The sequence below is a fragment of the Malaclemys terrapin genome, chromosome 7 (genome assembly GCF_027887155.1).
Source record: "Malaclemys terrapin pileata isolate rMalTer1 chromosome 7, rMalTer1.hap1, whole genome shotgun sequence".
In the NCBI taxonomy this organism is placed as follows: Eukaryota; Metazoa; Chordata; order Testudines; family Emydidae; genus Malaclemys; species Malaclemys terrapin.
The window spans coordinates 80,902,703-80,928,557 of NC_071511.1; the positions used below are offsets into that span (position 1 = coordinate 80,902,703).

The following is a 25,855-nucleotide window of genomic DNA, read 5'->3' on the forward strand; positions in this document are numbered from 1 at the left end:
GGGTAATAGGAGCCTATATAAGAAAAAAACCCCAAAATTGGGACTGTCCCTATAAAATCGGGACATCTGGTCACTCTAAGGCACCTATTACCCCACCCCGTTTTTTCACGCTATCTGGTTACTCTCCGCACACGCTGCCTCCCACCGGGCCCGGCCCGAGGGAGATACAACTTCCTCGCCTGAGCCGCTGGGCGGACGCTCCCACCCACCCGGGGGGCGGCGCTTCAGCCTCGCGCAGGGGGAGACCGTTGGTGACTGGCAGGGCCGCGCTCACCGCCTCTTCCCTTCCCTCCCCTGCGCGCTGAGGCTTTTCCTGCCGCCAGAGGGCGCCGCGGTCGCGCCTGGTGGCGGGGATGCCGCGGGGCCATGGAGCTGGACGAGGCGTTCGGCTCGGTGGGGGAGTTCGGCCGGAGCCAGAAGCGCCTCACCGCCTTCCTGGTGCTGCTGCAGGTGGGAGGAGGCGGGGGGCGCGCAGCTGCTCAGCCCGGCCTGCCCCGGTCCCCGGCGGTGACCTGCCCGCATTCGCTGCGCGGGGGGTGGGGGAGGCAGGGTGCCAGGGGGCGGCGTGGCGCTGTGGTGCGGGGAGCGATTTCATGGGACACGAGAGGGACGGTGGCGGCTGCCTGAGGACACGCGTGGGCCGGGGAGGGGGACAGGGCGCAGGATCCTCTTGGCCTTAGCTCCGCAAACGTGTCTGTCCGCGCCGCTGGCTGCGCGTTTTAAACCCTCCGTGAGCCCCGTGCGGGGGGCGGGGGTGTCATACTGGAGCCTGAGTGGCTGCGCTGCGTCCCCCCGGCCAGCGGGAGCGGATCAGCGCAGCGTGGCTGGCGGGGGAGTGGAGGGAATTTCCTCTCGCAGCCGCGGGGTTGGGTTTCTTTCTGGGTTACTGGCACGGAGGAACCCTGCTGTAATCTTGATGCTGGCCTCGGTTTATAACCTCCTGGAATGCTTGGAATAGCAAACAAACAGAAGCTCTCTCTGGCTCTCACATAATTAACGTAGAGTCCAGGTTATCTGAGTAGTGTTCCCAAAAGAAATCACGTGGATACTGTACTATAAAAATAGATGTTAAATGAAATTTATTTCAGAATAGTTTTATATCGTTAGGCAAGAAGGTTATTGAATATTAAACTAGACTGTTCCTTGGTCATACGTCCCCTGTAGTGCAAACCAGTCTTTATCCTTTTAAGCGGATGTTGTCATTGGTTATTTATCTTCTGAAGAAGTTCCCTTGGACTTTGGAAGGCTAGGATGGCAACATTTACATGTGTTATTTTAATATAAGGTGGAAGCCTGGATGTGCATGAGTCAGTATACAAATAATCTTTGGTAGTAAATTTTATATTTCAGCCTGTGAATATGTTGATATGCACTGAGGGTTAGGAGTAATAGTACAGCAAGTCAAGAACTCCTGGGGTCTCTTCTTGTCTCTGTCAGTGACCTGCTGTATGACCTTGGGCAAGTCTCTTAAGCTCTTTACATATAATTTTTCCCTATTGTAAAATTGGGATAGTACTTAAATATGCTGTAGGATTGTGGAGAATAATTGCTACATTTTTCTATAGCTGAAGTTTACAATTGGCCTTTCAAGATTAACCCCAGGAAGATTTCCTTGTAGCTACACTGTAACAAAAAAGCATGGATGGTGTTGGAAAAGCTGCTGATCTTTTATGGCTCCACTCACATGAGATAGATGAAGGTGTTGGAGTTTACTGATTCTAAATCTTATGTTTTTAAAAAAATCAAATGCAAAGAAAACAAACCACCAGTGTCTTTCTGATCACAAGACCACTTGTTCTTCGCGTTTTCTTCTGCAGTGATCTAAGATGGAGCTGCTAGACGGACCCTATGTTTGCTGCTCCTGGCATTTTTCATTGTCAGAGATGTGGTGGGGTATTTGGGGGCATATGTAAACTTCTCACATCAAGAAAACACTATGATTTTTCTAGATTTCATCTAGAGATAAGAGGTAGCATCTTCCATAGTTTTAGATGGATGGTTTTTGGTTCTTCCAGTAGGAATGAGTCTCAAGGATGGCAGATGATTTAGGACAGGGGTGGGAAAACTTTTTGGCCCAAGGGCCACATCTGGGTATGGAAATTGTATGGTGGGCCATGAATGCATGCAACATTGGGGGCTGGGGTGTGGGAGGGGTGAGGGCTCTGGCTGGGGATGCGGGCTCTCGGGTGGGGCTGGAGATGAGGGGTTGGAGGTGCAGGAGGGTGCTTCGGACTGGGACCGAGGGGTTCGAAGGACGGGAGGGGGATCGGGGCTGGGGCAGGGGGTTGAGGTGGTGGAGTGGGTCAGGGGTGCTGGCTCCAGGCGACACTTACCTCAAGCAGCTCCCAGAAGCAGCAGCATGGCCTCCCTCTGGCTCCTATGCGGAGCCGTGACCAGGCGGCTCTGTGTGCTGACCTGTACGCAGGCGCCACCCCTGCAGTTCTCATTGGCTGCGGTTCCCGGCCAATAGGAGCTGCGAGGGTGGCACTTGGGGCGGGAGCAGCGTGCGGAGCCCCTTGGCTGCCCCTACGTGTAGGAGCTAGAGGGGGGGACATGCCACTGCTCTGGGAGCTGCACAGAGCAGGGCAAGCCCCTGACCCCGCTTCTTGGCTGGAGTTTGAGGGCCAGATTAAAACGTCTGGAGCAAGCAAGCCTGGGAGGGAGGAGGAATGCCACGTGCATGGGGAAGAGGTGGGGCCAGGGCGGGGATTTGGGGAGGGAGCCAATGGGGGATGGAGGGGGCGGAGTCGGGGGGGGGCAAGAGCCCTTCCGGGAGGGCAAAATTGCTTGTTTGTCCAGTGTCCTGACCGCACATCGGTCGGGACACGGGACAAACAAGCAAATATCGGGACAGTCCCGATAAAATCGGGACGTCTGGTCACCCTACCTGCTTTCAGTTTGAAATCTAACATTCTCTTGCATTTGTAATTGAACAGTTTGGCATGCTTATTGTAGTATTTCGTCAGTCCTCACTGTTCTTTTCTAACTTCTTCAGAACTGATTGTCTTTGGCTCAAGAAGCACTTAAATTTTTGTTCTGCCCATAAGTCTTGGGGGCTGATGCCAGGCAGCTGTCTCTAGCTCATCTGGTTTTTCAGAAGATCCAAAAATTCCCAATAACTTCCATTGACCTAATTATTGACTAACATTAGGTACTCATTTTTGAGAAAGTTGGGCATGGTTCATATGCAAACTGTTTAAAAAAAAAAAAAAAAGAGTGCCACTTAAAAAAGACAGAAGTGAAATATAAATACTTTAAAACTGAAGAGGTAATATTAAAATCAGTTTTTCAGTGAATAGTGTGTCTTAAATGTTTCTTTAAATAAGACCTTTTAATTGAACACTTCTCTTACTTGGTTTGTTAAAATCTCAAGCATTAGGAAAAAATGTATAATTTTATTTCATTCCTGAGTACAGCATACTTATTTTGTTTATTTCTAAAACTGCATCTATCATATTTATGAGTAGGCATGTGTAAACATTGTTTTCAACAACAAAATTGGCTAATCCAAATATAAGCAGATCCATCCCCAAATCAAGATGCAAGACAAGATATATTGGGCCCTGCTGGACCTGTCGGGGGAAACTAGCTCCAGAGTTGAGTTCCTTCCATAGACAGTAGAGCATCAAAAAGCGGTTAAGGTTTGGGTATATATTATTTTTCACGAAAGTTGGTTTAAAGGAAAAAAAAAAGTTAGAAACACAGAACTAAGATTGCACTTCTCGTACAAGGCATTCAAACTTACTGTGGACCTCCTGAGGCCTGCAGGAAGGGGAGCCTCATGAGCCTTTTGATGGAAAACTTTCTTTTTCTACTATGTAGCCCAGGGGTGGCCAAACTTACAGACCCTCTGAATTGCATACAACAATCTACAGAAGTTCGAGAGCCGGGGGACACCTGCTGGGGATTCTGCCCCATGGGGTGTCCCTGCTGGGGCTTGGGGCTTCAACCCTGCAGGGAGGGGGCTTTGGGGCTTCAGCCCTGTCACTGTAAGAGGCACCTGCAGAGTGGTCAAGCTTTAGCCCTGTGGGGACGGGGAGTCTTGGGGCTTCAGCCCCACTCCTGCTGAAGCCCTGAGTCCCGGCACGTACCCTCCCAGATTTTGCTGGCCCCACTCAGTCATATTGTGCTGCTGGAGCCAGTAATCTGGGAGCTGCAGCTGTGGGGAGAGGCTGTGACAAACAGCTGGGAGATTCAGGGAGAGCCACTGCTTTTGCTGCTGCCTCTCCCCCTGGAGCTAAAGTGGCAGCTCCAGCTGTTTGCCACTGATTTTCCACGTGGAGCTAATACCTGGGAGCTAATACCTGGGAGCTGCAGAGAGGGGCTGTTGAGGTAAGGAGGGGCATGCCTGGGGGCTTAGGAGTATGACTCCAGCTGTTGGGGGATCCTTTAAATTGTGCTCCCCCACTCTCAGCAGGCACCAGTTGTCTCTGACAGAAGCCCTTAGCCCCACCACACTGCCACTGGGCAGAATCCCCAAGCTCCCGCTCCCTCCCAGTCTGTTAGGTGGAGAATGGGGGAGGGGGTTGGAGCCGTATTTTAACTGTAAACGAGATGCATTTGCCCACCCCGATCTAACCTCTATAGTGATCAGGTTCAGTCTCTGCAAGGAGAAAAGCTAGAGGTTTCTAACTCTATTGGTTTGCTGTACTGATTTGTTGCTGGAATTGATATTCCTTATACTATATAAAGTGTTAGTAACTCTTGGAAACAAACTTTAATTGAATTACATTTTGGCCTTGGGAGCTAGATCAGCTAGAAGTCCCTAGTAAAGTACGGTAGTTTATAAACTCCTTTCTGTGTTCTTGCTACAAAGCAGCAAATAAGAACTTTGAAGAATTTTGAAATTTGGGGGAGGGTTGCAAAATCAAAATGTTAATAGAAACCCACTGAAAATCTTAACTATGACATGACTGCTGTCCCTCCAAAATGCCCTGGCTTATGTGTTCCTGTCTAGGGACCCAAAGACAATAAATACACTGACTGAGCTGAGCTGTTGTGATTTTGAATTAGGAGAACTACTGTAGCTCAAGTTTTAAATATTAGTTCAATGAAGAGGTTAAAATATTTATGATAAACAAGGGCAAAATATCATGTAAATTGTTTATCCTAAACAATTGTTTCTCTCTTCTTTTTAGGTATATGTGGCCTGTCAGTCTATGCTTATTGTATTAGTGGGGGCTGTGCCAGAGTATCATATTGACCAGGGAGAAATTCCTGATAGCACAGAGGAGCTTGCCAGACATGTTCAGTTTGCAGATAACTTCACATCTATAGCAACTGAGGCAAGTACTTTGTTTTATGTTATTTCTTAACGATTCTTTTCTGTGTTTCTGGTTTATTCCTTTATCATCAGTGCAGGATTCTCTCTTGTGAAGCCTGAAGAAGACTTAGTTAAATATGTTGCTTTCACAAATTGTAATTCTTCTGTACGTGAGGACATAGGAATTGCTGATGATAAAAAGGTCACTTGGGCCAGTCATCTCACTTTTGATCTTACCAGAACCCACATGTCTCTGCTTTATTACTATTTTCTTCAGTTTTCTTAAATCTGTAATCAGGTCTAATTGTTCAAATTATGCATACTATTATCTTTGACTTTACTTAGCATAAATTCAGTATTCTTCTGAGTGAAATATTTTGGGTTAAATTCGCTTTATAGTCTTAATTTCATGATTTTTAGGAATTTTTTTTCATCTTGTTGAGCCCTTCACTAAAGGGGACAACTTATTGCAACTTACACCATTTAATTACATGTTTGAAATCTTACATCAGCCCACTATACAGTCAGTTTCCTACTGAGAATGAATTCAGCCTCTGAAGAAATACTAATGACTCAGGAAGCGCTAATGAATTGGAATTCATTTTTTGTTCTGCTTTTTATTATTCAGTGTAATAAATCTTGACTATAGCTGCATCATGTCCTCCCATAGATTTCCCTATAGGCGGATTAAAATTATTCTGAAAACTAAGTTCACACGACTTTTTTGGATTTCCCAAAATATCCATGCCATCTTGAGGGGACGGGGTGGACTGAACCAGGGTTTGCATCCTGGGGACTGGACATAGCACTTCGCCCTCTAGTTTTACGTGTTTTGTTACATTTGTTCAAAGCTAGGTGTTCTTTGTGTTACTTCCTGGGTCCCCATCACCCAGGAAATATAGCTGTCTTAGGAACATCCCTGCCTGTATTAAACATTTTTTTGAGAGGGTTGCCTGGCTTCTAGTAGAAATGAGTTATGCTGATTGATTGCCATGGGCAATTTTCAGTTAACTTGCTAGGGAATGTGATCTAGGCCAGGGGTTTTCAAACTGTGGTACGTGAGTGTGATGTGCCATCCATTCACTTCACAACAATTTTTTAAGAATTGGTATGTGAACAGATAAAGTCTGGGAATTGCTGATCTAGAGAAACTATTAATCTGTTTCTCCTCCCTTACTGCTGTCCCAAAATCTGGCCATGTAATGTTTGTCTGGAAGGGTTTAAGGACTAGATGCAATTGGAGAAATGATGCAACATTGACTCAGGTCTGTGTGACAGATTTTGTGACTGTTGTGGTAGTTTTTCAATATGTCCATCCCCTCTGAGCTTAAAAGCAGAATTATATTGAAAATGTGAGCAAAAAGAATGCAATAAGGCCAGCCCCGCCCCACCACACCTGGGAGCAAAACAGCACACTTAGGGGCAGATCAGGGAATAGAGAAGACTTGCAGCTCCTGTGAACAGAGCTGAGGAAAGGCAGGATCTCTCCCTACAACAACTGCCCAAAGGTCCCTCCCTGATAGAACCTGAGAGGGAAGCATTCTGCACCCCCCCCCCGGGGGGGCCTTAGTTTGTTTGTGCCAATTCTCCTTGTTTTGTTTATGGACTACCCCAGCAGAGGAGAGACTTGGAACTGACCTGTCTGAGGGCCAAGCCACAGGAGGAGGCAGCCACCGTCCTGAGAAAGAGGGAGCTGCCACGCACGGCCACAAGGAGGTGCCAAGCGGTGAACTGACCCGCTGTGCATCTCCTCACTAGAGACCGCAAACTTTGGACAACTGTGGGGTGGTAGGAAGTGGCCCAGGGAGGGCAGCCTTAAGCACTCCTGGCTGTCAGACTTTTGATAACCCTCACAGGGTCCTGGCCTGGAACCTGGTGTAGTGGGAGGGCCTGCCCCCCCCCCCCAACTCCCTCCACATTTTGAAGGGCTTAAGCCCTGACCATTAGACAATGCTCCCCATGAGTGAAGACCATCACAATTTTATATTCAAGCTTCGAGAAGACTACAAAAAGCACTGAAGAATAGAATAAAACAAAGGAAGACTATTTTAGAACATATGACTGATAAACTTTAACAAGTAGTCATCTTCTAATTCAAACAGAACACTTCTTTCTTAGTTCTCTGTAAGGTAATAAGCAGATTTAACTGGGATTTGGTATCAGAATTTTTTTTTTCTAATTTTTTTTAAATTTATATATGTTAAGTAATCTTTCTATATCAGTGATCTGCAAAGCCACCACAGAGAATATGAACCTACATGTAAGAAATTCATTAATGTGGTGGTATTTTAAGAGTTTTTCCAGCAAATTAAAATGTGTATATAATATGTGGGTATGTAAAGCAAAAGAAAAACATCATGTGGACGAGCAATAGGTGGAAATCTTTCTGGCAGAAATATTTGAAGATAAATATGATTCTCCAGTCTAGAATAATAAAGGACCCTCAATATTCTTAATATATTTAGAGATTTTTATTAATTCAACACTAATGCAGAGCTACCTTCAGGACTAAGAAACAGAGTCTCAAAAATTTAAAAACATTAGATAAGCCTGACTTTTTGGAATGCTACTGGAATTTCAGGAGAATGTAGAAAACTTTAAAAGCATATCTATTTTTAGCATTATGATTAACTATTTTTTAATTTTTAAATAAATTGCTTATTGAAATTTGTAATGTACCTGCAATTGACTACAGATGTTTCTGTAGGTATATGTTCCATTTTCCCTAACTTTTCCTTCCCCATCTTTTTTACAATATAATAATAATAAATAAATAAAACATACCAAATTTGAACTGAGAAATAACTATTATTAATAATTATGAAAAGGAAAAGATGATTGATTGCATATCAAGTAATCCATGTTGAAAACTGAATGACTCTACAACAGTTTTGAAGAAAATCCTTGAGATTGTTCAGACTACATAGTTTTGGTGGTTCCATATGTACTGTATTACTATACACATAACAGCCTAATGCATAATTCTTTCAGATAATGGTTGGTAGGATGACTCAGAATTAATTGTATTAGATTAAAAAAAACACCTGAAAGATCACCTAAATGCAAAATCTATGTCAATACAACATCAGGGTAGTTATTTAAGAGTACAGAAATCAGAAAGTTGCAAATGGTTGCAATAAGAACCATAGCTTTGTTCATTTGTATTTTGTATTCCAGTATGTGGTGGTATTTTAAATATCTTATTAGAAAATGCATTTCTAAAGTTTCCATCACGGTGGTATCTTGGCATCATTACATACATTGAAAATTATGGACATGATTCTTCTGGCCTGGTATTTGCCCTCCTCAGTATTTTGAGCCATATAAAAGTGTCTGGATATAGCTTGTTTGCTGTATGCTCACTTGCTGGAGTTATGTTATTGTTTGGCTATTAAGGGAATTTCTTCTGAAAGAGGTGAGCCTTGCATCACAATCAGAAGGCTGCAAGAGCTGGACTCACCTTCTATGGTAATTGATTCCATTGCTGAGGTCTCTCCCTGTGAGAGATAGTGCCTTGAGGTGGCTTGTTCATGGCATTTTCAGGGCTTTGAAAACAAGATCTAGCAACTTGAACTATGCTAAGAAGTGTACTGACAGTCAGTTTGGAGCATGACAGTATATGTTCTTAGAGAGATGAGGTGGCTGAGGTAATATCTTGTATTGGAACAACTTCTGTTGATGAGAGAGACAAGTTTTTGAGCTTACACAGAGCTTTTCTTTAGGAAACTTCAGAGTATCTGTGAAGAGTTTGCTTCTGATGATGAGCTCTAATGAGCCACTTCACCTTGAATTGTCCCTTGAAATATGTGTTAACTATGTGTGCTAAACAATCTATTCCATCTTGTATTTAGCTGTGACACTTGAGGTCAGGTCTATGCTTAAAACGCAGCAGTGGTGCAGCTGCAGCGCTTCATTGAAGATGCTACTACATTGAGGGGAGACCTTCTCCCCTCAGTGTAGTAATCCACCTCCATGAGAGGCAGTAGCTATGTTGATGGGAGAAGCCCTCCCATCAACATAGCATTGCCTACAACAGATGTTAGTTTTGTAAAACTGCATTGCTCAGGAGTGTGGACGAAAAGCATCAGTGTGGACAGCGCTTCATTGGCTGGCGGTGTTCTCCCAGTAACAAAGCTACTGCCCCACATTGGGGGTGGTTTTATTTTGTCGCTGGGAGACCCGGAAACAAAGAGCGGCTACACTGCTTACCTTACAACGGCATGGCTGCAGTGGTTCAGCCGCATCATTGTAAGGTGCGCAGTGTAGACATAGCCTACGTTTCCCAGACGTTAAGAAGAGCTCTGCATAAGCCTGAAAGCTTTTCTTCACCAACAGAAATTCTTCCAATAAAAAAATCACCTCACCCACCTTCTCTCTAATATTCTGGGGCTGACATGACTCAACAACACTGCATACAGTATAAGATGTAAATCACCAAGCGGAAAACCTCAATTTATGTCATCAGTTTTAATCAACTTTGCCATTTGTACATCAGTTATTTTCTAAAGAAAGGTGCACTCTCATTGGTTGATATAACATTAAAACATGTAGATTTACAACTATATAGAGCCTTTATACTAGATTCGGTACATTTTTTTGCTACCTAGAAGGGTACACTATAACTATATACATTTATTTAAGCAATTATATAGCTGAATAATTTTAGATTTTTGTTAATTGTACATTTTTAGTGTGTTAGAAAATGTTGAATGATAAATACTATATAATTAACATTTTGCTCATGATTTGTGCCAAGCTGCATTAGGATAGTAAATGGAATTTAATTAAATACACAAAACAGCATATAAAATTTATATTTATTAAACAAAACAACTTTCAGTGTTTTGGATACGGAAATTCAGTGTTTTTCCATGAGCTGGAGAGTAAGTTTCTATGGTGGATGGAGTCATAAATATTCATAATTCGAGAACTAACACAATCAGACCTCAGGTAGGGAGAAGCTATAAAATAGGAGTATGAGACCACCCAGGTGGGCTAAATGGATGATCCTGATGAGATATATGATAGTGTCTCTTGGAGTCAGAGGCTGGATCCCAACACCTGTGATGACTTAGCCAGTCTCTTGCCCTTGGGTCCCCCACAGGATCAAGACCTTAATACAGTACATAATGTATTGTGCCATATTTATAAACTTTGACCTCAAAAATTGGATGTTTTTCCCCGATTCTTTCTTTATATAGAAAAGCGGCCTTTAACTCAAAGGTTTTGATAGAGGCTCATGGATTTAGCATATTTATTTTTATTTAAATGTAAGAGATTAAAATGAAAGCTGAATTTAATGTAAAATATGTTAAGGCCTAAACTACTTATAAACAGGTTCATTTAAAAAAAGAAAAAGTTATAATTTAAATAACGAAATCTAAAAAATCTGTTTGTTTTTGTATTTTTTCAAAAAATCATCTATTTTTACCAACCCTGCTTTGTTTAGCATGTATGCTGTGAGCCGTGAGCAATCTGTAGTTTGAGCATCACATCAAGCTATAGCATGCTGCGGAAGTCTAGCACTGAGGTGACAAACCAGGGATTTCTGTGATCAAGTCTGCCTTTGGGGAAAAAGGAGACAGTCTCCTGGGTAGTAGAAGGTGAAACAAGATGTTTCTGGCTACTGATGCTATGTCCATGAAAAGTTAAATGTCTTGCATTTTCAGACTGTCTTGACATTCACTTGGAAGATGTCATTAATGAAGATTGAGGTTGCATTTCCTAGATATTCCTCCAAGTTTAGCCCTTTTCCTTCAGCAATACCTCTGTCTTATTTGAGTTGATATACTCTTTACTGTGCATTAAATATATTATATAGTGTGGCTGAATTAAGATTGTTTTGTGGATCTACAACTTAAATTTTCCTGACTTTTCTGTATATAAAATTATACCATTGCTCTAATAACTATATATGCTTTATTTTTTTTAAATTAAAGAAAATTAATGTAAAAAAAGAAATTAGGACATCTCTACTTACAAGACTTGCAGGACATGAGAAGAGACGCAAGAGATTTCCCATCCTTCTTATTGTACTCTGTTCCCATTTAAATGGGCATCTGTCTGATTTTGAAGATGACATAATAAAATATGTGATGCTTAAGACACACATATGCAAATGATTATTTGGAGCATTGTGCATTGTTTAAAATCACAACTGAAAATTCATGTACAATACTGCACATGACACTTTGACATTTATAACTTCATTATTTCTAAACTACATTACTTTTAAACATGTTAAAAGCATTTGTTCTTACTGAGGACCAAGTCCCTGGTAAGTTCTCAAGTTTTAAAAAGAAGCTGTTTTGACTTATACATTTACACACAAGAATTGTCTGAAAACTAATTGGTGTAAACATATTTTCCCCTCTTTCTGCAAACTGTCTCAAAATGTTCTGAGAGTAAAGGTGAGAAACTACAGAAAATTAGTTTTCACCCCAAAAGTTGAATATCTGAATTAGGGATATGTAAGTGAAGATATTTTCTCTGCCATAATTAGATTTGCTATCCCATCATTTACAATGCAAGTTTTGATCCTCTGCATTTAAATTTTACTATCAAGGCAATGGCTCCTGTAGCTCAGACCCATTCTTCTTGGATAAACATGCCTGGATATAGCTTAATGTATTTTTGTACTGATGTTTCACCTACATATCAAGGACTTCATCATGTATTTCAAATCCAAAACTTTCTAGCCACAGTTTGAAATATGAGGTCCAGCTGTTAAAATGTGGTCATTATGCATTGCATTTGACATTTTGTTAATCACTTAACCAATGTTAAACTCTGTTGTCTTTCCTCAAGCAGAGCTCCTGTAGTAAGGACTACATAATCTGTTCTCAGTGTAAACATAAAGAGCCTACTGTCAATGGGAGTTGAAGGGCTGTCAACGTTTTGCATGGTTGGCCCAATAATTTGTTACCCAGTAAATAAGATTTGGCAGTATTTTAGTTTTTCTCAGGCTTTGTACTTAACTACAGTAATTGTCATCTAGTAGTCAGTTAAACATATATCATTTATAATTACTTGATTGATTACAGATTTTTGGATTTCAAATGCATTTCTTAATGTTTTGATAGTATGTTTTTACAATATAAAATAAGACTTGATCTTTGCCATTATTATCATATACTTTTGTTTTTCAGCTTTTGACTTTTAATTATTTCTATTTTTTTCTACATTTTGTCACGATCAGATCATTTTATGAATTTTGCCAACTCACTTGGAAAAAATAGTGCTGAACTGTTACCATTAAATAATGTATAATATTAATTGATAATATTTAAAATATCTCTAATTTTCTTGAAATTAATGGGATGGTTATCTATATATTTTTTAGAGATCTTCTCATTTTATTTATTTTCCATATTATATACATGAGCAATAGTAACTGTGTGTGTGTAATTTTGTTTTGAAAAAGATGCTAGGACTTGGTTGTGAGGATCCTTTGAAGATGGGCTATGGAATATTTTATTGTGAATTTGCAGTAGTTGCTCAATCTCCTTAAAGTTCAGATATGAAATATGTATGTGTGAAAATGTCATCCTGGGTTTCCATAGTTATTTTCTCAGACTGTCAGATGTCATGCATCTTGTATGATACTCATGCTTCCCCATACTCCCCTTCAATTTTCTCTAACTGTGACCTGAAGAGGCCACATCTAGGGATGGAGAGGATAGTTCACTTCCATACCTGTTTAGTTTGACCTCTCTAGAGAGACTGACAACCACAATGTCAGCTTGTGCTAATTGTGGTAGTGGTTTTAGGTATGTGGACACCAGATCATTATGACCTGGGCTGAATGTGCCAGCACACTTCATGTAGGCCTGTGGTTCTCAAACTTGACCTGGTATGGCAACATTTAACCCAGGGCGCCTCTTCCCATTTAGCAATAAGAGAAGTACAAGGTGGTTGCAACCTCCCAGGAATTATGAATCCCCAGCCTGCCACCCCAACTCCAGGATTTTGGAATTCCCAGTTTGAGAACCCATGTCATGGTCCATTCCTGGAAAGAAGTATTCAGAATAATTGAATGCTGATCTGTGAATTATTCAGCAAGGGCAGAGCCAAATTAAACAAGGGAAAAAAAGGCTTCTCTGAGCTCAGACTAGAAATTCAAAACTTCAGAGTAAAAACCAACCAACTTCTTTGTGGAAGAGGAGTTGCTCATGTTGAGTGCTCATTTCTTCACATAATATAGATAAAGGTTGTAAAGTTCATAACTTTAACAGCCTCTTCCAAGTACCTGTTTTCAGTTCTGTTGCCATTCTCTTTGCTGTCAAAAGCTTCCCCTTGAATTGATCAACGTGTCCCAATGGCTTGGTATGCTATCCCAGATATAAAGCCAGTGTGGTTTATCATATCTCTGGCATCATCAGTGTTGAATATCAAGTACAGCGATACCAATCAGTCCCAACTACAAGTACTGCAGGAAAGCTTCAAAGATATTTTTCCTTTTTGGTGCATCCTCTCAGTAGACAGCAAAACAGGAAGTCCATGCTGCTCAGACTGGACAAATATTGAAAGTTTCATTCAGCTGTGTTGAGAACTGCTGGCTTCTAACATCTGTTTCCAAACATCTGCAGCATGTCATTAATTTGTCATCTTGCTGACTGATATTGAAGAGGGCGGAGTGCTTTGATTGGCCTGGCAGCAACTGATTCTAATATCTGAGACTAAGGGAACAATCAGTGGTTCCTTAGTTATGAGACTTTGAGGCATTTGTTATTTGTGATAACACCAAGTATGATTCTTGAAGGGCTTTCATGTTTACACCATTGCTATTTAATGAAGGTCACCTCATTTTGTAAACTTTTGATTGAAGAATCCAGGAGATTGTTTTGGAAAGATGTATGTTTAGCCTTCAAATGGCGGTGTCCTCTCATTCTAGTGGCTATGTATATGCCCCTGAATCCTCTGTCAGATACTGCAGCCACCCTTTTGAAGTATTCTGATGTGCATTTTGGTCAGAGGCTATCAGAGAGGAAATTCTGGCTGAAAGAGCCAATTTCATAGAAGAGGGAAGAAATGGAGGGTAGTCATGTCTGCCTTGCTGTTTGGCTCTATGGAACAGTGCAGGAGGCGTGCAGTATAATCCAAATATCTTCCCCTGAGTGGGAAAGCTGAGAATGCAGAGGCAACAGCTAGCAGCAGGGCAGGGGGCCCAAACCAAAATATTGAGCTCTGACTAAAACAAAACAATGAAATGCTGAATTCCATGGCATATTGTGGGGAAAAAAGTCAAATTCTGTGGCTACAGAATTGATGGAAGGGGCAGCTCGTACCTTTCAGAGTTGCTCTTGCAGGCTGTTTGTAGATTCAGGCTGGTATCACTGCTTCAATTTATGCTTGGTGCACATTTTCAAGGTTATCTCTGCAACTTCAAGGGCTAGAGACTATATATATGTATATATTAAATGCAAGGGAAAAATAGGGAGAAAGGGTAATTTACAAGCTCCCTAAAACTTTTTTGGTGATCTTCCAGGGTGTCACCAACTATAGGTTGAGAACTCCGGATGTAGGCCATTTAATAGCTGTAAGTAGTTAGGACTTCTTTGATACAAAATGATTTTTGAACAAATAACCAGATTGTGTATATACAATGTCCAAATGTGAATTTACCCTATTGTCTGTCTGACTTCATAAGCGTAATCATGACCTATCAAGTATTTATATGTTGGTTTTTGCTTTGTATTTTTGTTTTTAAATGTATCTTTAAAATTAATAATTGAAGTAAATTCACACAAAAATGTAAGTTAGGAAGTCAAGCTCCTTCTTTAACACAATCTGTTGTGCGTACCTGGTGTGCTAACAGGAAATCTCAAAAGTGGCTGATATTTTGTACAGCTTGTATATTGCAGTACCATCTCACCCAAAGAGTCTCCTTTTGTGCAAAGCAAGGAGAAATAAATTCTGTTCTGCATTTACAAAATAGAGTAATGTGAGTTAATGGTTCTCAAACTTCTTCTCATGAGGAACGATTCTCTTACACCACCTTCCCGTGCAATCCCTTGATCCCTCTCTGTTTAGTTTTCAGTGTTTTATTCTGCAGACTACCAAAAAGGGCTCCATGGAGCTCTGGTGGTCTGAGAAACACTGTTCAGGGCAAGATAATAGTCAAGTAAAGCATATTTTATATTGCTTTGTTCCTGATAAACATTTTTTGCTATCTTTCAATTTTAAGCTACCAAAATGGCTTTAATAGCATATTACTATTGTAAGCCTGTGCTTCAGAAACAAGTCTGAAGATTTCCAGTTCATGTTATTAAAAATTAAGTATCTCCGATTTCTAATAACGTTGACTGTGTTGCTGTTGATGGGCCAACGTTTATTGTGATGCATTTCTATTTTGCTTGAACATATAACATTGAAACATAGCATGAGAAATATATTGTAATGAAACTTCTTGACAGAAGTATGTACATTTAAAAAGTTGTTGGGCCATAATCTGCCATGGAGCTTTAAACAAAACTCAGGTGAACATAACACAAGGCCAGAATACAGAATAAATGGTATGAGATATTCCATAGTTGTAAAAGTATTAAGTGTTCTTCAGTATTTTCAAGAAGGCAATGAATCTATTACTGTTTTTAAACTACAGATTCCTTTATTTTCAACAGTGGTACTTAATCAGACACGAAGCCTATAAAGTAAACCTGGCATCATCCTTGTATTTTGCTGGACTGCTTATCGGAAATATATTTTTTGGACCATTGTCTGATAAATTGGGCAGGAAACCAGTGTACATGTCAGGTAAGATAAAAGTAAAATCATTGTTGCTTACACTTTTTCAATTTGGACATAATATCTGGATCTGAAGGAAATGAGGGCCAGAATAAGAGCATTTAATATTTTTCCATTCGGAGTACACAGCATGTGCATTTCATCATACTTTTCAATTAAAAGTTTATTTCCTGGATGGGGACAAGAATATTTCTGAGGCAAGAGTATTTGTGAAGAAAGCTTGTATTGTTTTGTGTTGATTGTGGTGTTCCATCAGCTGTGGTTTAAAAAAATCCATTTGAACTTGTGGTCTATCTGTTTTGTTTTTCTGTACTATTTGGCAATCTATTTTCTGGTTCAAAAGTTTTCTGAAATTGGCTATATTGTATAACACAATATGTTAAACTTCCAGAGTTTTCTTCATGTTTGAGACTCGGCATAAGATTTTGAATTTACTACTTCTTAGCCAGCTATAATGCAACTTGACTTACATTCTCCAGCCTTCCAGTAATTATTGTCTATTCTAAGGAGAGGTGGTGCTATGGGTTTTCACAAATCATCACGCATCCATAAAAAGATGAGAAAATATGTTACAATTTCTTGTAGAATTTGCAACACGTAGACCAATTAATTTCAGATGTCTAAAACTAAAAAGTCTTTCTCCAGCACATAATACAATATATTTTCTTCCTGTTGTCATTGTGTTCTTATTTTAAACCTGAAGAATAGCTCTCTGTAAGCTTGAAAGTTTTTCTCTCTTATCAACAAAAGTTGATCCAATGAAAGATATTACCTTATCCACCTTGTCCCTCTAGTGCTTTTAAAGTGATTTGAGCTCCTCAAGAGAGACTGTTGCCAGTGTGTGAGAAATCCAGCCCTGCTGTGATTTGAACATTTGGATCCCAAATCACTAATCTTACTACTTAAACTAAAGGAGATCATATAGATACAGTTAGTAGTACTGGGACTAAGTCTCTGTAGAAGCTTTTAACTTCTCAGGGCAAGACATCAAAATATATTAATGTGTAGTCTAAACTGCACAGTTTCATCCCACTGGAATTCACTTCTCAAGTTTTTTGAAAGTCAATTTCAGCCACACTCCCTTGCAACCTCACAACGGAGGTAGTATTTTACCATCCCTATAATATTTCTCAGTCAGTCCCGTTGAAATCCTCGGCTGCTTCTGCTTTTCTCAGAAAAGATTACTTTTGTTTCTAGGACCCCTTTGTGTAGCACAAGACCACATGGCATCAGGGACTCTATTTGGATAAAGGATAGTATCCAAGCCATTTTGAGTAATAAGGAAAGTTTATGCCCTGGTCTGATATTTTTCAAGATTGATCAGACACATACTACAGTGCTTCCATATGCTCTAAAGAAACCTTATCAGTAGTTTCTTTATCATAGTTCTTTTATCATGAGTTTTTTAATTCCATCTTGCTTTTTCACAGTTTCTCCTTCTCCAGAAACTTAGTTATATCTCCTTAACTCGTATATTATTACCATAAAACCTTGTTGTGATAATTCTCAGAGTACCAGAGCTATGAGTCACCTTATCATCTTCCTGCCTCCAGTGAGAGGGAGACTTGCTTATGCTTTAAATGGGTGTCAGCTCCCTGACACCTCCAATCTGTTATGTCAGCCCTTACTGTGCCTACCCAGTTAACAATAGGTGTAACTCAGTCCCTGAGCCCCTTCAAAGCATTCCCCAGAAGTGTCCAGCCCCTTATCCTCTGAACACTCTCAGAAATACCAGGCTTGCTGTCCCCAAGGGGACAATGTACACACTAACTTGTTTGTTTCAACTCAGGATCAGCACCTTGTATAATACCATAGCACTGAGATATATTTATAGCGAAAACAATGGTAAGTTTATTATCAAAGATCAAGATTTAAGAGCAAGTGAGTAAGGATAATGGAAATAGAAGGGTTACATGTGAAACAAAATCATAACATGATTCCTAGAGACTAAATTTAACTTAACAGGCTAACTTCCAATCTAAATAAGTTTCTCACCCAACATGTCCTTTGCAGTGTTTTCAACCAAGCCTACTTGAGACCCCGTTTTCATGAATGTAATCGTTCTGCTCGATTACTTCATGGGTGCAGGATAAAGTGGTGTCTTCCTTGCTTTCTTCTTGTATTTCCCCAAGTTCATTGTTTGTACCCCAGAGTCAGGATGACCCGCTGTAGTTTATTCTCTGGTGTGCTGCCTTTCCTCTTGACTCCGTATGTAAACTGGGATTTCATTATGTTGGCTTACAATGCTTAACTTACGTTTTGACAGAGATACACACATCTTACCTGCTGTCTGGAAGAAAACCTGTTTTCGTCTCTGGTTGGTGATAGACTTTAAAACATATTTTCAGTACATATAACACAGCTCCATTGATGTCATTCATATGTACATCTCTCTGTGATTATGAGGCTCAGGATTGACATAAGCTTTTAGTAGAGACCTCACATGGCTCTCTTTGGAGAACTAGACTATACATGCTAGACTCGGGAGCTACCTGTAACCTCTATGAACTACCTCTGTGCCCCTTTGCCAGCTGGCATTAAAAGTTTCTTGAGGCACACTTTTATTTTCTTAAATAACAGTTGCTCTTTGCATTTTTAACCTTTGTATAAAATAAAACAGTTGTGCCCATTGTTACCTATGAGCTCAATTTCCTGATTTCTAAATTGTTTTATGAAGCATCCCTTTAGCTCTAAAGTTCAAAACTGAAGATTGTAGGTCAATGGTTGTACTTAATTTTGAAGGAAGAAATTTAGTTGTGTAATCGTCATTTTCTGCAGATGGTAATTTTCTTAAACCATTTTCTTCATTAATTTAAAGTATATTTTAGAACACTGTGAAGTTACATGATTATTATGCTATCTCTGAATTGCTATCAACCAATCAGATTATCTAGTTACCGGTAGCTCCGACTGGTAGGAATGTTGTTGTGAGTTAATTGATCGAGACTTAATCTTCGGATTACAATTGATAACTCATGTCATGGTCATATATTTTGCAATTGTACTTCTAGTTGAAGGGTCTAGTGTTGAATTGTAGTATTGTCTAAAGCAGTGTTTCTCAAACTTGGGACGCTGCTTATTTAGGGAAAGCCCCTGGCGGGCCGGGCCAGTTTGCTTACCTGCTGCATCCGCAGGTCCGGCCAATCGCGGCTCCCAGTGGCCGAGGTTCGCTGCTCCGGGCCAATGGGAGCTGCTGGAAGCGGCGCGGGCCAGGGGACATACTGGCCGCCACTTCCAGCAGCTCCCATTGGCCTGGAGCAGTGAACCGCGGCCCGTGGGAGCCGTGATTGGCTGGACCTGCGGATGCGGCAGGTAAACAAACTGGCCTGGCCCGCCAGGGGCTTTCCCTAAACAAGCGGCTCCCAAGTTTGGGAAACACTGGTCTAAAGGTAAGTTTCCTCTTGTGGATCTCCATTCTTGGTATTACAAACCTCAGGTGTGTGACTTGGAGATGAGGTAATAGATACTAACAATTTGGAGCCCCTTGGAATCCTCATGTTACCCGAGATGTTGACTCTACAGAGATACTATCTTTAGACCACTAGTTACGGTAAGTAATTCAGTCCTGGTCTTTCCTTCCTTCTCTCTTTTCTGAATTTACACTATTTGAGAAGACTGATAGACTGGATTTTTATACTCTGTTTTGTTCAGGTCTGTTCTTTGATGTCATTTTTGGATATGTCACAGCATTCGCTCCAAGTTATGAAATTTTTGCGATGTCACGCTTCATTGTTGGGATTATGAATGGTGGAATGTCTCTAGTGTCTTTTGTCTTGACGCAAGAATATGTAGGAAAGTCTTACTGGGCATTAACAGGTAAGATTTAAAAATGATGCTAATATCTTACACAAAACTTTCTTTTTCATAAATTCTTGCAATTTTAGAAATAATTTTAAATGTATGAAGTTATTTTAGTACATATTAAAGACTATAATGAGACAAATAAATACAATATTCCACCCAAAATGCCAAGGATTCAAGCAAAATTTTGCTTGAATAAGGACTGCAGGATTGGGGCCAGTGTAATTAACAACAGGGTAGTGGTGATATTTCAAGATTAGCATAATGATTCCCAAAACAATCTGTGGACTATTTTGCATTACAAATTTTTTTCCAGAAACCTCCTTTTGCCCCCAACTTCCCAATTTCACCACCAGTGTTTTTGAGAAAATATTTATGATGGCAAGAACTCTTCCCTCTTACCCCATCACCGTTTTTTTAAAGTAGTTCATTTCTCCTGTCCCACAAAAATAAGATAGCATATACCTGGTGCTTTTTTCATATTTGTACTGAATCCAATATTTTAAAAATGTCTCTCTGCTCTGACAGTGCGAGTATTTAACGTACATTTAATAATAAAAGTTGAGATTCAGCTCTCCATCACACTGTTGTAAATGTAGAGAAACTCTAACTTTAGTGAATTTGCATTGGAGTAACTGAGGGTAGAATTTGGCCCTAAATGTTTTAACTGTGATGGCTGTGAGCCTGTTTTCCCCTTTTATTTCTTCAGTCTTTACAGACTCTTTTTTTTCTTGTTTCTTTATATTTTCTTGCCTTCTGGGAATGAGGGAGTAGGTTTTTCTCTTGTTCTATCTTCCTGTTTTTTCAATTACTGATTTCCCCCCTCCCCCCCAATTGTCCTTCCCGTTTGTTTGTCTTTACATTTCCACTCATGTTGTCTCTGTCTGCCTCCCGTTTGTCTATCTCAGCTCTCCCAGTCTTTCCCCCTACAGGGCTGGCCCCTGATGGGCTGAAGAGATGCTCCGCTCCCTGCTGCTTGCCATTTCAGGTGCTTTGTTGTTTTAGTACCTTTCAGCTGTTGAGTAGGGGGTAGTGAAGAACAGATCAATGGCTGGTAGGGAGGGGGAGCTAATGAATAATGCTCCTGATAGCGGTGCTAAAGAAGAGCTTCTAGCTGCCAGCAGTGGCCAAGGCTCCATCGACCACAGTTTGAGAACTTCCAGTTTAGTACTATATCTCACATAATTGACTGAAAAAGTTTGCTCTTAGGCTTTTGTGATTGACATTGACTACATATTTTCCATAACACCTTTTATAGATATCTGTTCTTCAGAAAGGTTTGGTAAGTTTACCCTAGTATCACTCAAGTTTATTGCTTTTCTATACAATACTAACTACCCTTCCAGTTTTAGAGCTCTCTTCCAATTTGTCTGGCTCACGACCACTCCAGATTGTCATCATGCATCCAATTAAATCAGTTTCATCGCTTCCTGGCTCTCCGAGCTCTGGTCAAGTGAAAAAATTCTCTAAGTTATATCCTTTCACTTCCTCTCCCACCTCAGCTTCTCTATACAATTTTTACATTGAACTTTGCTTTGATTGCCTCCCAAAAACAATTAAATATTAAAATTCTGTAAATACATATACATAATCCATATACTGTCAGAATCAGTTAACTTATTCAAATGAACTCAAAGCAATATCACAACTGCACAAGAATGTTGCAAAGTCTTTATGTACTGTAGGAAGAATATACACTTAGTGTATTTCACTGCATAGAAATTTGAGGCATCTGAGTGGGCTTTTGTCATTGTTTGATGTAGTAGCTTTTTTTTGTTTTTATTTTCAGGCTCGCTAACAAATTTAACATTTGCAGTCGGCATAGCAGTTTATGCCTTCCTGGGTTACTACATACGAGAATGGCGCTTCCTCGCATTTGTATCAAATTCTCCAGGGGTTTTCTTCTTTCTTCTTTCTTTGTAAGTAGTTCAAATTTGTTATGTGTGTAAGAATAAAATGTGTAGCAGTTTAACAAAAATACCTTATTTTGTCATTGAAAGATAGAGCAATGGAAGTATGGTTGATTTTTTTCAAATGTTTTATACTCCGAGCAAGACAAGATTAGTGCATATATGAGGTCAAAGGTAGAAGAGTTTTTTTGGCAGATATTTTCACTAATAAAACAAAGGCTTTGAGATTTTACTTGACTTTGAAGAAAAGGTGCCAAAAGAAGCCTACCCTCCGTGTCCTTATCATGTAGGTAGAGATGTTAACCTCCTTGAAACAGAAACATTAGAAGCTAGAAGCTTTGCCTTAATGTCGTTAAATATGTCCCCATTTGATTAGTGTTGGTACACAGAAATCTTTTAACCTCTTCTTTCTGATTTGTGTATTAAGTGAAGTAGGATTCAGAGTAGCAGCCGTGTTAGTCTGTATCCACAAAAAGAACAGGGAGTACTTGTGGCATCTTAGAGACTAGCAAATTTATTTGAGCTTAAGCTTTCGTGGGCTTCAGCCCACTTCATTGGCTGCATAGAAGGGAACATATAGTAAGGAGATATATATACACACACATACAGAGAACATGAAAAGGTGGGAGTTGCCCAACCAACTCTAATAGGCTAATTAATTAAGATGAGCAATTATCAGCATGAGAAAAAAAACTTTTGTAGTGATAATGACAAGAAGGTGTGCGGATACTTAACATGGGGAAATAGATTCAATGTGTGTAACGGCTCAGCCATTTCCAATCTCTATTCAAGCCTAAATTGATGGTATCTGGTTTGCATATTAATTCAAGTTCAGCAGTTTCTCATTGGAGTCTGTTTTTGAAGCTCTTTTGTTGCAAGATTGCCACCTTTAAATCTGTTACTGAGTGGCCAGAGAGGTTGAAGTGTTCTCCTACTAGTTTTTGAATGTTATGATTCTTGATGTCAGATTTGTGTCCATTTATTCTTTTGCGCAGAGACTGTCCGGTTTGGCCAATGTACATGGCAGAGGGGCATTGCTGGCACATGATGGCATATATCACATTGGTAGATGTGCAGGTGAATGAACCCCTGATGGTGTGGCTGATGTGATTAGGTCCTATGATGATGTCACTTGAATAGATATGTGGACAGAGTTGGCATCTGGCTTTGTTGCAAGGTTAGGTTCCTGGGTTAGTGGTTTTTTTTTTTTTTTTGCAATAGTACAATAGTCTATAGTCTGTATACTATAGACTGTTGTACTATTGCAAAAAAAAATTTGATTTATTGAGTATCAGATTTAATTGATTTGCTATTTTAAAACTATTTTAGAACTGTTTTCCCAGTGAAGAAAATAAGATCCTTAAATCTGCAAGCAGTGCTACCTAGAATCCGTCTGTAGAACTCATGTTCTGAGACACAGAATGTAACATCTAGAGCAAAAGTGAAAGATAAATTACTTAGTCTATGTCTACACTGCACTTTAGTTGGTAAAACTTTTGTCAGTCAGAGGTACAATAGGAAAACCTTTGTCCTTTTTTTTTTAAATGTGTGTGTGGGGGGGAATGGAGGTGACTTCTGGTCCATTTGCACATTTCAGGTCCCCATCTACAGCATGAGCTAGGCTGCAATAATAAATAATACTCCACATATTTAAATTGGGTAGACCCTGTTAAGACAAGGAGCAATTCGGTATTATTTTAGTGCCAGTATAATATTAAAGCCTAGTTTATTAATGTTGCTTTTGTCATATTGACTAAATCAGTTCAGCTTTGGTCTGTCTCTTCTAGAAATACTAGCTTATGGTGTCTTTAAGTGAATTTTCTGTTGTAGAAGTTGATTCCTCACTTGCCAAACAATATCTAGGAGGCTTGTTATCATTTAAATCAGCAATTAAATAAATATTAAAATACAAAATAAGTAAATATTAGGGTTACCATATTTAGTGCCTCCGAAAGGAGGACACTCCACGGGGCCCCAGCCCCGCCCCCAGCCCCGCCCCAACTCCGCCCCCTCCCCAAAGTCTCCGCCCCCTCCCCTGCTTCCCGCGAACATTTGAGTCGCGGGAAGCCTGAAGCAGGTAAGGGGAGGTGTGGGGGGAGGAGGCGCGGCCCACCCCCGGCACCGCAGGTCCCCAGCCCGGCCCCCGACCCATCCCCCGAACCCCCGGCCTGGCCCGGCACCGCCGGCCGAGCCCCCGGCCCAGCACCGCCGGCCGAGCCCCCGAGCCCCCAGCCAGGCCCCCCGAGCCCCCGGCCCGGCATCGCCGGCCGAGCCCCCAGCCAGGCCCCCCGAGCCCCCGGCCCGGCCAGGCCCCGCTCCGCCAGCCCGGCACCGCATGTCCGATTTTCCCGGACACGTCCGGCTTTTTGGGATTTCCCCCCGGACGGGGATTTGGAGCCCAAAAAGCCGGACATGTCCGGGAAAATCCGGACGTATAGTAACCCTAGTAAATATTAAGTTATACTGTTTATGCATATATCTTGTATGCTTTTGTCTTGTGGCAAGCGTGTTTGTTTTTGTAAGTCTTCAGTATGCCAGGAAAAAAAAATTAGTCTGGATTTCTTTATTATCTTTAGATATATTGACTTTGAAGAGCAGAGAATTTTTGAAACATTATTTTATTTGCTAGACCAGCAAATGTGAAATAGATCATGTTGATTATAATCAAATACAACAAGGCCTAATTTTCTGCTCTAGCTTTTTTGTTTGTTTGAATTAGTGATACGTTTTAAGAATTCAATATTACTATTTTTCATTATGATTTTTACTGTTTTGGAGTTGGCTTTAAACATTTTGATGTTACTGTGGAACTAAAGTTCCAAATTTTTTTGTGACTGGAGATTAATTGGTACTGAGGTATAGCGTCAAGGTAATTACCAAGTGAGGGTATTTTCCTTGGGTATGAGTATGTGGCTATTTGTTAGGGGGTGAAGAGTTAAGACAGTCTTTAACATAAAAGGACAAAATTCTGCTTTGGGCATTTCAGCAGAGGTCAAGATTTCGCTTTAAATTACATTTTTAAAATACTTGGACGTCATAGCATTTTGTCCACAATATTTTACATGGTTTTAAAAGAATTTGGGCACCTGATACAAACTGGCTGAGAAAATATCTGGGTTTTAACTTGCTTGTACTATAAGTTAGATGATCTCAAATGTTTGGATGTAATATACAGTTGCTTTACAAGATGATACTTGAGGGGTTTTGCAGAGAAAGAAAATTAATACAGTACTTTGTTAGTAGGACTGAACTTTCACTATTGTATCTTTCTTTGGTAGTATGCTTCCAGAGTCACCAAGATGGCTGTATTCCCAGGGGAATACTGCAGAAGCAGAGGATGTGCTTCAATACCTGGCCTGTGGTAATGGAAAAGAAAGGTTGGCTATAAAATTGAAACCATGTGCAGGAACAATGAAAAAGAATGACTCAGCATCCGGTGTCCTAAACCTAGTAAAACACCCAGTCCTTCGATGGCGAACTATCATCTTGATGTATATCTGGTAAGTAATAAAAAGGAAGTGTGCTGAGATGGCAAGAATTAGTCAAAGGTGAGAAACTGATTAAGATTTTCAATTTCTTCCCTTCATTTAATAATAGCTTTCTCAAAGTAAAATTTTGAGTTTTTCTGTTAGTAATTCCAGGCATTGGTTTTCTGAAAAATTGTGCTGGTATTATATTATAATGCCTTTGATCAAGTTGTATTATCTGGAAACTGTTCCAAAGACTAATAAGACATTAGCTGGAGACAACAAAACGGTAACAAAATTAAATGCTAATGCAGAAATTAATAAAAATTGTTTCCATCTTACATTCTGACTGAATATATACTAAATATATGAATTGTCAAAATGTAGGTGTAAAAATGAAACAAAGAGCTAAATATAGACCGATGTAGATGTCAGTGGGGGCAAAGTATGGGCACGCCATCTAGTCATTAGCTTTCACATGTTGCCTGATCTATTAATTAATTATTGATTAGATTATTGATTTAGTTTACCCAATTAGCATGCTAATAGGTTCTTGTCAGAATTACTGCCTATAAGGCACGGCAGTGACAACAGTACTCAGGGAAGATGTTCTGCAACTGTGAATGTTTTATTATTACAATTAGTCTGATAAGTAAAACCATCCAAAC

The 25,855-nt window shown here is 40.3% G+C and overlaps 1 protein-coding gene across 2 annotated transcripts in view; it reads left to right on the forward strand.

Moving 5' to 3' along the window:
* The first annotated feature begins 271 nt into the window (after window positions 1-271).
* LOC128840874 (solute carrier family 22 member 15-like) overlaps window positions 272-25,855 on the forward strand; it is a 60,213-nt gene continuing 34,629 nt past the window's right edge. Inside the window, exons 1-6 of one of the 2 annotated variants that reach the window (XM_054035399.1) lie at window positions 272-450; window positions 5,139-5,285; window positions 15,886-16,018; window positions 19,661-19,825; window positions 21,600-21,729; window positions 24,999-25,220. In XM_054035399.1, the coding sequence (XP_053891374.1) occupies window positions 367-450; window positions 5,139-5,285; window positions 15,886-16,018; window positions 19,661-19,825; window positions 21,600-21,729; window positions 24,999-25,220 (881 nt within the window). In that variant the 5' untranslated portion in view covers window positions 272-366. The remainder of the gene's footprint in view (window positions 451-5,138; window positions 5,286-15,885; window positions 16,019-19,660; window positions 19,826-21,599; window positions 21,730-24,998; window positions 25,221-25,855) is intronic. The other variant, XM_054035398.1, reaches the window with a different exon arrangement.